The sequence below is a fragment of the Phocoena phocoena genome, chromosome 8 (assembly GCF_963924675.1).
Source record: "Phocoena phocoena chromosome 8, mPhoPho1.1, whole genome shotgun sequence".
NCBI classification, from domain to species: Eukaryota; Metazoa; Chordata; class Mammalia; order Artiodactyla; family Phocoenidae; genus Phocoena; species Phocoena phocoena.
The window spans coordinates 99,348,988-99,361,289 of record NC_089226.1 but is presented as its reverse complement, the minus strand read 5'-3'; the positions used below and the strand labels follow the sequence as shown (position 1 = coordinate 99,361,289).

General features: G+C 49.5%; 1 protein-coding gene across 1 annotated transcript; it reads right to left on the bottom strand.

The window, feature by feature from the left end:
* Nucleotides 1-2,409: 2,409 nt before the first annotated feature.
* On the bottom strand, nucleotides 2,410-10,625 carry STX3 (syntaxin 3). Its single transcript, XM_065881363.1, has 6 exons — nucleotides 10,560-10,625; nucleotides 7,313-7,421; nucleotides 6,156-6,229; nucleotides 5,892-6,026; nucleotides 4,006-4,116; nucleotides 2,410-2,493 (listed from the first exon to the last, which is right to left on the bottom strand). Exons 1-6 carry the CDS (start codon nucleotides 10,623-10,625, stop codon nucleotides 2,410-2,412), a joined length of 579 nt encoding a protein of 192 aa, XP_065737435.1.
* Nucleotides 10,626-12,302: the final 1,677 nt, after the last annotated feature.

Below are 12,302 nucleotides of genomic sequence, written 5' to 3'. Positions count from 1 at the left end.
AACTTGGAAGAATCCCCTTGCTTTGTTAAAGATATCCCCACCCCGCCCCCCCAAAAACACACTGCGATTTTGGGGAGAAGAACACTCCATGAGGTAGAAAATACAGCACCTTGGGGAGGTCTCAGGTAGGTTCTCCAAGGTGCGGGGCATAATTTGACACATCAGAGGGGAGAAGGAGAAGCTGGGGCAGTTCCTACGGTCCAGAAGGTGCTTCAGAGTTGGTGGGGCAGGAGAAGGTTCTCAGGGCTGCATCAGTAGTTTAGATTTCTTCTGGGCTAGATTGTTTGCTGGGTCAGGTCCAAGGGTGGTTACAAGAAAACAAGGGAACAGGTCCCACTCTCTCTCAGGAAGGCCATTCACACTCCGTTCCCATCTGAAGACAAGGGCGGCCACACCAGGCTGGGGTGAAATGGGCTCTACAAGAGGCAGGGGGAGGAGGAGCTGGTCAGCGCCCAGGGTGGCAGTGGAGAACAACAGTAAGACTCGGCCACAAGCCACACACCTAGAAGGTGGAGAGGAGAGATCAGAAACAGCTGCAGAGAGAGAACAATGGAAAACTCAGCACAAACCCACGACAGGGCCTGGAATTAAATACCCCCCCGTTCAAGAAACAAAAAGCCCTGTTACAAGAGGCAAAGAAATAGGAAAATCCCTGGGCCTTTTACAGCCCTTCCCAGGGGCTGTCGCGCCACCGTGGAAGGACTTATGGGAAGAGAGGCACCATCACTGGTGGAGAACACCTGTTCTGTCTGTGGGGCTCCCATCAACACCTTTCGAATACAAGTTTCAGAAGCTTGCTGGCACTAGAATCACCTTCTCCTTCATCCATCCCCCACTAACCTTAGAAGGCAGAAAGGCACAGTGAAAAAAGATGCAGAAAAGTTCAGGCTCTGCCTTGCAAGCTGTGTAGGCTTTGGACAAGTTCCTAGTTTCACTGAGCTTCACAAAGCTTCCCCAATGAACATGGGGTGATGATGTTATCCCAGAGCACAACTGGGGAGCATAAACATATTCAGAAAAATAATACTTAAGAGGTCACGGAAGTCTTCACAGTGCCGATAACTAGATGATTCTTGTCATGCTACTGCTGTACACATGAAAACCTGATTCAGTGGTCAGCTCTATTCTTTTTACCACATTTTAAAGAAATCAATATCCTGAATTTTAAAGTTGCTATTGGGACTTTGCTGGTGATCCAGTGGTTAAGAATCCTTGCCTTCCGGGCTTCCCTGGTGGCACAGTGGTTGAGAGTCCGTCTGCCGATGCAGGGGACACGGATTCGTGCCCCGGTCCGGGAAGATCCCACATGCCGCGGAGCAGCTGGGCCCGTGAGCCATGGCTGCTGAACCTGCGCATCCAGAGCCTGTGTTCCGCAACGGCAGAGGCCACGACAGTGAGAGGCCCACGTACAGCAAAAAAAAAAAAAAAAATCCGCCTTCCAATGCAGGGGACGTGGGTTCAATCCTTGGTCAGGGAACTAAGATCCCACATGCCACAGGGCAACTAAGCCCACACACTCTAGAGCCCACGCGCCGCAACTACTGAGCCCGCGCACAACTAGAGAGCCCGCGCGCCACAACGGAAGTTCCCACGTACCACAACAAAGACCCCACATGCCACAACTAAGACCTGACACAGCCAAATAAATATTTTTTTTAAGTTGCTATCCTCTAAGGTTCTCTAGACTTTGTAGATGATGATAAATGGCCACCTTGTTTTACAAAGAGAAGCTAGGTCCACTATTAGTTGTGTGTTCAAACATGCCCCTGTTACCTAACTTCTCTAAGCCTGAGCATCTTCATCTGTAAAATAGGGATGATAATAGCACCTGTCTCATGCGGGTGACGTGAGGACTCAGTGATGCATGTGTAAGGTGTTTAGTACATTGTCTGATACAACCCAGCCCTCAAAAATGGTAGCTACTCTTATCATTCGAGAGCCAACCAGTCAACCACAAACAAAACCCTGCAGACCCAAATCCCGATTCAAAGCTTCATTTACACTGAAAAGGATACGGAAGGCAAAGCCCAAGATACCTGAAAGCCAATAATAACTCACAAGACAAACCCCAGATCGCAGACATAGACTGCACCCAACTGAGGAGGAGCAGGCTTGCTGGGGAAGGGAGTGAAAATAAGGGGCGGACAAGGGCGGGGACAGAGCCACAGAATAGGGACGAACGGAGACCCAACCCCTGCATGCAGCCAGGACCCGAGAATAGCAAGTTACATAGATGAAAGAACGCACAGGTACTGAAGTCTTAGAGCGCTCGGTGTGTTCGAGGACAACCACAGGGGGAAGAAGCAGAATTTAAAATCCCAGGCTCATTTCTCAAGAGGGAGCCAATCCAGAGTCCCCGAGTACCTTCCATTTACTTACATTTCAGGGCAGCAGCCTCCCGGGCCGCCCTTACTTCAGCCCAACGGAAAGTCCAATAACCAACGCTAAAATGCCCAGCAATACAACCACTACCACAATGATAATTATCAATTTCTGGAGAGAGGGATAAGAGAAATAAAAACAAGTCATTATTACAAACAACCAGAAAGCCATAGTAAGTCATCCAAAACCCAACCCCTCTGCCTCTACGTAGGAAGCATCTTATCAATCCAAATAAATGAAATAAAAAGCCAACATCTCTACATAAAGACACTCTATTAGGATATTTTGTTTCTTAAATTACTTCTGCACTAGCAATGCCAGCAGATGGAAATAGGGAGTTTCCATCAGCTCTCAGCTCACACGGCAGCCTTCATATGTGCACAGATATAAGGAGAACCATAATGGGGTCTCCAAGCAGCAACAGGCCAAGATATAAGTGACTCATTTGTCCCTTTTCAAGAAGGAGTATAAAGACATTTTTGACATAGTCCTAATTACAAACGTCTGTCCATCTCTCCCCCAAAGTACATTCCCACCTGTCAAACCCAGTACAGTGACTGGGAATCAGAAAGTATGGTTACGGTCCTGTTGCAAACCAGCCTGGATTCATCATGTAAAATAACTTCCCAGCTCCCTAGATACCCGCCCAAGCAATAGGTAAAGTTGGAAGAAAACGAAAGACTTGAAGAACAAAAATATCAGAGCCCAAGAGAAACAGAAAAGAGCAGGCTACAAAGCAAAAACCACCAGAGCTAGCCACCACAGTCACTAGGCAGAGAAGCTTAGAAGTCCTCAGGTGACAGGGGCACCAGAACTAGAGGTGGGGGGCGGGCAGTGGAGACAGGATGGAAAGAGCTTGATTGAAAGCTGAATTTGAATCCTGGTTCCTATGCTTCCTAGGTGGCCTGAAGCCAATTACTTAACCTCTGATTCTCAACTGTTTCATCTATAAAGGAGAGATAACAGGTGCTCCCAAGATACAAGATAATGCTCACATAGCCATCAGCACACCACTGGGTTCATGACAGAGAAAAGGAGACCAAGTGGGGCAGGGCTTGGGCTACCAGCGTGGAAGGCAATGAAGGGAGGTTTCTGAGGAGCACGAGTCAAGTGTAACGGCTGAAGGGATCCCGAGCTCTGTCCAGGGCATTGGCAGGAACACCTGGGCGGTGATGCCGAGCTGCCTGCAAATGGGGGTTCTCGGGTAGAGAGCACGTGAGCCAGATCCATGCGAGGCACCCCTGGGAAGGAAGGGCAGCTATTCTCTAGGGGAAGCTGAGGTAGGCTTTTGGATGAGGCCAAGACAGAGGGAAGGCACGGGCTCGAGGACACGGGTGGGGGCGACCAGAGGGAGGAGAAGCCGGTCGGTCCAGCTGGGACTAAGGGCTCACCCTCCGAGCTTCACTCTGATACTTGACAGCCTTTTTGGTATCTGCCACGGCCCGCTCCACGAAGCCCACTGACTGGTCCATGTTGTTCTCAATACGATCAATCATGGCTCCCTTTCCGCGGACGCAAGAGGTGGGTCCAGCAGAAAGAGGGATGGGGAGAGGGAGGAGAGAAAGAGCGAGAGACGGCGCGCACGGTGGACTCTCTTCTCCGAAGGCAGCGGGAGAGGCTCACCTTCCGGGCCTGACCCTGGTACTTCACGGCTCTTTTTGTTTCCTCCCGAGCCTTCTCCACGTGGTCCACCGTGTGCATGACATTCAACTCTATGTTATCTAACATCTCACCCTGCAAAGGACAGACGCTAGTCACACCCAGGATAAGCCACCCCAGGACAGTCCTAGCTCACATGAGAAAGGGGTTCTCTTTCTTTTCAGCACCAAGGAGAGCATCTAGAAACTTTAACATGCAGCCTTCTGTGGGGCAAACTTGTACAACTTCCCCGTGATTACCTATGGTTCCCCAGGCCTTGGTGGCTGTCACTCATTCCAGAAACATTCACTCAGTTACTTCTCTGTGACAAGCACTGCACTGGGCACCTGGAGCACACTGTCTAGATGCCTGGGATATTCTGAAGGATCCCGCCACTTTTTTTTTTTTTTTTTAAGTATGTGAAGAGAGAAGCCAAGATATTGGGTTGGCCAAAGAGTTCGTTTGGGTTTTTCTATAACATCTCACGGAAAAACCCAAACCAACTTTTTGGCCAGCCCAATACATCTATCTCATGTTCTTAGGGCATCGCCAGGATGCTGGCTTCTTCCTGGTCATTCAGACCTGAACCAAGTTCATTCGGCCTGAACTGAGTTCATTCACTACTATAGAAGAGTGCCCAGCACACATCAGGGGCTCAATAAATAGCTGAGGTGGGAACAGTTGCTTTCTCTAAGGTACTCCCAGGTCCCGTAAGTGACAGACATCGGTTTTACCTGAGTTATCTGGTTAAGAGACAGCAGTCTCTTAATAAGATTCCCAACCTTTGCCCGGCTATTACTTCCTGACCAGAAGTTTGGTCTCTCCAGTTGAGTTCTGTGCATCTTAGGATGGGAATTCCCTTCACCCACCTAGTCCTTCCTCAACCCAACCCATGGCGTTATGGCAGTCTCTACACAGAGAACAGAACTTACCATCACTTGAATCTCAAACCAGTTCCTCGGCAAGGCAGTGTGGGGAGAAAACAGAAGGGTAGGGATGGAGGGGCAGGAGAAATGGTCTCAAAGGCCGCAAGGGGGTGGAAGAAAGGCCCCCGAGCCCAGAGCAGGGAACTGATGTCAAAACCAGCCGAGTGGTGCTCGGGCTTCAGTTAGGTTTCCTTCTACAAAGGAAGCAGTTTTCAATCCTCTCCAGGTGGCAGAGCCACTGGGAGTTCATGGTAATAGTGGCACCAAACCATGACACAGTGGCGAATTTAACTGCATCGTAAGAACCGGGAGACGTGTGACTATGTAACACTGACACCATATGCTGGGGACAGAGCCATCCACCCCTGAGCAAGCTTACCCGGGACAAAACAGACTCTCAAGCTAAGCACTGTGAGAGTTCCCAGTTTTTCTGTAAATACTACTTCGCTGTCCCTTCAATCCTTCTGTTGTCTGCTCCTGTTCCTTAGCAAAAACTGTCAACATTTTTGGAAAAACACACATACAGAAGATAAAACAAAAATGGAAAAATACAAAAACCTCTGTGAAACCTAACTTTTCACCATAAACTGGGGAAAAGGCCCCATGTTTTCAGTGTCACCAGTGAAACAGTTCCTATCAGGAGATTGTTTTAAGGCATCACCATTAAGAGCCCATATCTCTAATTTAAAAAAGACAACGGTCCTGAGGCTGGAGGGAACCAGGTACTTGACAGAGCACATCAAACCCCGTATTAATTAGAAATGACCTCCAGGCCGAAGTAACAGGCATGAACGATGAGGCTGCGATTGCCCAAAATGTCAACATCTACTACGCAGTTTCCCAATGATTCTCCCACCCCACCCGGCTTTCCAGGAGTCCTGTCTCGCCCTTCTCGGGAAGCCCCGGGCTTCCTCTCCTCCCTGCCCACGCGGCACCCATTGTTACCTGGTTCTCCACCAGCATGGCGATATCCACGAACATGTCGTGAAGCTCCTTGATGCTGCTCTCCAGCCTCACGATGTCCTTGTGCCGTCCCTCGATCTCACTGAGGGCTTGCTTGGAAATCTGAGAGTCGATGATCTAGGCCAGGCCGCACAGAGACCGACCATCTGCCATCATGCCCGCCGCAGCCTCACCACACCCCTGCGGGGCTCCCGCCGCCCCGTCGCCCCGCCCTCCGCAGCCCAGCCCGCCCCCACCATCGCTCACCCCCGAGGTGAAGATGGCAGGGTTCCCACTCTCCAGCATCTCCTCCAGCTCCCCATCTGTTGTCTTCCTGCCGGCTTTACAACAAAAGGAGGAGAGCATCAAACATAAGATCAACGCTCACCATTTCAAAAGTTCCCTGAAAGGGCTTCCCTGGTGGCGCAGTGGTTGAGAGTCCGCCTGCCGATGCAGGGGACGCGGGTTCGTGCCCCGGTCCGGGAAGATCCCACATGCCGCGGAGCGGCTGGGCCCGTGAGCCATGGCCGCTGAGCCTGCGCGTCCGGAGCCTGTGCTCCACGACAGGAGAGGCCACTACGGTGAGAGGCCCGCGTACCGCAAAAAAAAAAAAAAAAAGTTCCCTGAAAATGGGAATACAGTAAGTTCACTCTAAAGACCATGGCCTTACAAGCCTCTGACTCTCCTTTCTCTGGATTTCTCCCCTAATCCAATCCGTCCTCAACATTATCAACAGTTACCTTCCTGAAGCCCATGTCTGATGACATTCCTTTCCAGCTCAGAATGTCTCCTGGCCCCCTTCACTCCACCATGGAGTCCAAGGTCCTCAGGACAAGGGGCCAGTTCCTGGGTGAGCCCTCCCTCCATCCGCCTTAACCTCACCCTGCTCCACCCAAATGCGCCCTGTTCCCAGGCCCTGGACGGCCTCTCCCTCCTGAACACGCGTGCTTTGTTCTGCCTGCGCCCTTGTTCATTCAGTTCCTGCGCTCAAAGCACTTTCCGCCCCGTGGGGCCCTGCAGTCCGGTTTCTGATTCCTAAAGGGCGTGGCTGTAGTAACTTCTTTATTCCTCATGGCAACTAGCACCATTCTCTGCTGTCAAACAGGCAGCAAAAGATGTCATGAGCCCCAAGGAGTGCAGCTGTGCAGCAAGTGCTTCCCTCCATGGACGCAGAAACGCTGGCTCCCACGGCAGTCAAACGACTCGGGCCTGGTAACTCCGAGCCATCTTTCAGCCTAAGACGCAACATCCAGGATGCGCCAGTGCTGTGAGGCCTGTCCCCAGCTTGGGCACAAAAGAGAAGGCAGAAGCCACCAGCAGGGCTGCTGCTCCCTCTCCCCCGGGAGAGGGGAGGACACGACTGCGAACGGGCAAGCACGTGGCAGGAAGGGTGAAGGGGCACAGGCCAAACTTCAGACACGCACTGATCTCGAGCTGCCGCTGGATTCGCCCTTTGCTGCGTTCACGGAAGTCCACCTGGGCCTCGTTGTATTTGGTCATCACCTCCACAAACTTCCGGGAGAGGACGGAGTGCTGTGGGAGCAAGGTCAAATGCTGTGAGCCCCCAGGAGGCGAGGGAGGGGAAGGTCCACACTCTTATAGAACCCCAGCCCCTACGCAGCCAGCCCCAGCAGCACTGGTCCTGGAACCAGAAGACCAGGGACAACTCGTGGTGGGAATGTAAACGGGTACAGTCACTGGAAAACAGTATGGAGGTTTCTCAAAAACCTAAAAACAGAACTACCATATGACCCAACAATTCCACTCCTGGGTGTATATGAAAAAAACCCAAAACATTAATTTGCAAAGATACATGCACCCCAATGTTCACAGCAGCATTATTTACAATTGCCAAGCAACCTAAGTGTCCATCAACAGATGAATGGATAAAGAAAATGTGGTATAGATATCTACAATGGAATACTACTCAGACATAAAAAAAAAAAAAGAATGAAATTTTGCCATTTGCAGCAACATGGATGGACTTGGAAGGCATAAGTGAAATAAGACAAAGACAAATACTGTATGATATCACTTATATGTGGAATCTAAAAAATACAGCAAACTAGTGAATATAACACAAAAGCAACAGGTTCACAGATAACGAGAAGGAGCTAGTGGTTCCCAGTGGGGCGGGGAGGGCAAACCAGGGGGTGAGGGAGCGAAAGGTGCAAACTACTGGGTGTAAGACAGGCTCAGGGATGTACTGTACAACACGGGGAATACAGCCAACATTTGGTCAGCACTGTAAATGGAAAGTAACCTTTCAAAATTGTATAAAAATGAAAACAGAACAAAACAAAGACCAGGTACAAGACTCAGTTTTTTGGTTTCCTAACTTTACACCATTGGAAAAGTCGGCTGACCTTTCCAAAGCATGTTTTCAGTATCTATTAACCTGTCTTGCTGAACTCCTATAGTAATTGTGAGGCCAAAGGAGATACCCTGTGAATCTCAGAGGCCCTGTTTTCTAAAGCTGCCGGACTTCCTCCTACATCCAAAGATCCTTGGGTTGTTACTCAAACTGACCTCCCCAACTTTTCTTGCTTGTAACTCAGTGCCTTCAAGTCAATGGCCCTGGTGCCTAAACTCAAATCTTTATCATTTTTTTTCCTTACTCACCTCTCAGCATCAAGCCCTACTGGTTTTTCCTTTGCAAAATCACCAATATCTATGCTTTTTTCAAACCAACTACCACCAGGCAAATTCAGACCCAAATCATTGCAAAACCCAACTAGAGACCCACCTGCCTCTTGCCTCTTTCCCACTCTGATCCAGTTTTCAACTGGTTCCCATATTATCTGCAACCCAAAGTCAATGCATACAGGCTACTCAGTCAGCTCCAAACTCCCTGGACTGCAGCCAAAGGCCTCTGGAATACGGTGCTATGTTCTCTACCAAAATCTCAGCGTCCACTATCCCATGACAAACGTTTTACTCTAGACAGGCTGCTCTCTTCACGTCTGCCCCTCACACCCACCCCCACCCCCGCTGCTACCAACCCACCCAGGCACCCACACACACCACTCCTGCCCCCATGCCTCGAAGGAGAACCTCTCCCCGAGCCTGTCCATGTTGGCATCTTGCCCACCAAGGCCCAGCCTCCTCTGGCCACCCCACATTTTCCCGAGATCGTCTGATGCTGGGAGCACGTGCATTTGATCCGGTCTTCATACACGTTCTCCTGTGGGTCTTATGTCATAGTTTCCTTGTGCTACTTGAGCACTGTGCCAGTTCAACAACAAGGATCATATCTTTGATGACCACCAAACACCCTGACTCCAAACTGGACAACTAATGACCAACAGTCTTCAGAGAGAAGACTTCAGTTTCCTCACCTGAAAACCAAAGAGGCTCACTAAACCCTCAGCAGTGCTCTGGGAGCCTCAGGCACCTCCTTAGAGGATGGTGTGAGAGGGGCCACCAGCTGGACTCGGCCCTGTCCCCCACTTCAACCTGAGCAGCTCCCCTCCATCAGTTCCTCAAATTGAGTTCCAAACAGTGGTTGTTGGTTGTTTTTTGTTTTAAAGGCTCCACAGCTAGAAAAGGGAACCCTCCTACACTGTTGGTGGGAATGTAAATTGGTGCAGCCACTATGGAGAATAGTACGAAGGTTCCTTAAAAAACTAAAAATAGGGTTACCATATGATCCAGCAATCCCACTCCTCAGCATATATCTGAAAAAGACAAAAACTCTAATTCAAAAAGATACATGCACCCCAACATTCATAGCAGCACTATTTACAATAGCCCAAGACATGGAAGCAACCTAAATGTCCATCAACAGAAGAATGGATAAAGAAGATGTGGTACATATATACAATGGAATACTACTCAGCCATAAAAAAGAATGACATAATGCCATTTGCAGCAACATGGATGGACCTAGAGATTATCATACTAAGTGAAGTAAGTCAGACAGAGAAAGACAAACGTATCACTTATATGTGGAACCTAAAAAATAATATAAATGAATTTATTTACAAAACAGAAGCACAGACATGACTCACAGACGTAGAAAACAAACTTATGCTTACCAAAGGGGGAAGGGGGGAGAATAAATGAGGAATATGGGATTAACAGATATACACTACTATATATAAAATAGATAAACAACAAGGATTTACTGTATCACACAGGGAACTACGTTCGATATCTTATAATAACCTATAATGCAAAAGAATCTGAAAAAGAAGCATATATATATATATGCAAAACCGAATCACTTTGCTGTACACCTAAAACCAACACAGTATTGTAAATCAACTATACTTCAATAAAGATTTTAAAAAGGGACTTCTCTGGTGGCACAGCGGTTAAGAATCCGCCTACCAATGCAGGGGACATGGGTTCAAGCCCTGGTCCAGGAAGATCCCACATGCCGTGGAGCCACTAAGCCCGTGAGCCACAACTACTGGAGCCTGCACACCTAGAGCCCGTGCTCCACAACAAGAGAAGCCACTGCGATGAGAAGCCCGTGCACCGCAACGAAGAGTAGCCCCCGCTCGCCACAACTAGAGAAAGCCCGCACACAGCAACAAAGACCCAATGCAGCCAAAAATAAATAAATTTATTTAAAAAAAATTTTTTTTTAATTAAAAAGACTCCACAACTAAGAAAAAAAAATTAAAAGATTGGACTAGATGGCTGTTAGGCCAGGGAAAATCTCACCTGGGATTTCCGAATCCGAAGGTCTGCTGACGACCGGACCTCGTCTTCTTCAATATGCCTCTCCATGCCTGCATGGGAGAGGAGGTTATTCTAGCAACGCATCTGCTGCTCTCCTCCAAGAAACACACTGCGCAGTGCGGCCTCCTCTCTCTTTCTCACACACCCGGCCCAGGAGACGTAACAGCAGGTAGGTCCAGTCTCAAAAGGTCAGCTCACACCTGAGCCACGGGACACGCGTTCCATGACCTTTACTACTGCCGGGTCTTCTTCCTTGGATACCTCTCGGCACAGTGGTTAACAGCATGAGTCTCTGTCACTAAGAGACTCGGACTCAAATCCTTGCCACTTAGTAGCCATGTAACTTTGGAAAAGCCACTTAACCTCTGTTAGTGTTCCTGTCCTCCCGTCTGTAAAACGGAATAAACAGCAGTGCCCCCCTAGCAGCACCGACGTGAAAATTAAATGACAATGCACACAGAGGCCTTGGCACATGATCACAGCTATGACTGGAAGCTGCCACTAACGACTTCCACCTCCACCCGCATGAAAACAGGCAGTACAGTCCGTCTGGGGGGAAGAAATGATAATTAGGCTGAGCGATGCTGCTCGCACTCCCAGACCAACAGCATGCACTTGTCAGCAAGCACAGTACGGCAGGAATGCAGGTGATAGCCGTGGAACTAAGGAACCTTCTGCGCCCCCAGAGGAACTGAACCTACGACAGTGGCTTCACTGAACAATGCCCTAAATTGAGGGGCGGGCACGGGGGTGACGGGAGGGTGATACGTGGCCCCCAAGAAATGTCTCCAGACTCTATAATCCATCTGGCATCCATACATCACTAACATCACTGTTCAAATGTACGTAGGTGCTGGGGAAGGAAATGGGACCAGGAAGAGAAAAGTCGAGGGACTAAAACTAAGGGACCAAGTCACCCAAATACCCAGTAGCTGAAAGCACACTTTCATTCCCATCTCCGAACTTCAACTCTGCACTCTCTCAACCACAGTCATGACTTGAGAGCAGGTAAACTGTCTGGGGCTCTAATAGGTCATTCCAGGCACAGTGCCCAGACCACAAGCAAAGACGGCAAGGGTGGTGTCCCTCCCGCCAGAAAGAGTTCTGGTCCAGGAGAGCTGGACCCCGGACGTGAGACAGATGGTGAGAGTGCCGCCGGCTCCCTTTGTTCCTTTCTTACTCTTCAGTTTGTTCCGGACGTTGTTGGCCCTTTTCTTGATCTCAGTCGTGAGCTGCTCCAGGTCATCCTTGGTTTCTGGATAAACAAATGCAGGCAGAGTCAGTTAGAAGAGACTGAGAGCTTAGTCAGCTACAACAATCAACAGAGGAGGTGGGGAGATTTCTCAGGTGCCCACTGCCCAGAGCAGTATGTATCCTGGTGGGCTCTCAAGACATCTGTCATTAGAATCACAGAAAGCTTATTTTTAAAAGGCATTTTTTTCCTGGCATCCTACTCCAGAACTACAGAATAAAAACACCTCGTGGAAAAATAGGGGGGTACTGGGGAAGCATTTCAGGCAGAGGAAATAGCACAGGGGCAGTGGTGGGTGGGACAGAGATGAGGTATGTCGGCAGCTGTAAGAGCCGTTGCCAGTCATGAGAGGGACTAGCTGGGAAGGAGAGGAGAGTTTGGCTAAATGGGTTGGACCATGAAGAGAAGAGGTAACAGCAGCAGAGCAGTGACCAGGAGAGGGTAGAGGAGGAGGGGAGATGACACGGCACATA

Bases quoted from the DNA above. Each gene is read 5' to 3' on its own strand.
- STX3 (XM_065881363.1), bottom strand. From the start codon at position 10,625: ATGGAGAGGCATATTGAAGAAGACGAGGTCCGGTCGTCAGCAGACCTT. The intron at 7,422-10,559 runs GTGAGATTTTCC...TTGCTCCCACAG, and splicing joins TTCGGATTCGGAAATCCCAG to CACTCCGTCCTCTCCCGGAA. The intron at 4,117-5,891 runs GTAACAATGGGT...TGTCCTTTGCAG, and splicing joins CCATGCTGGTGGAGAACCAG to GGTGAGATGTTAGATAACAT.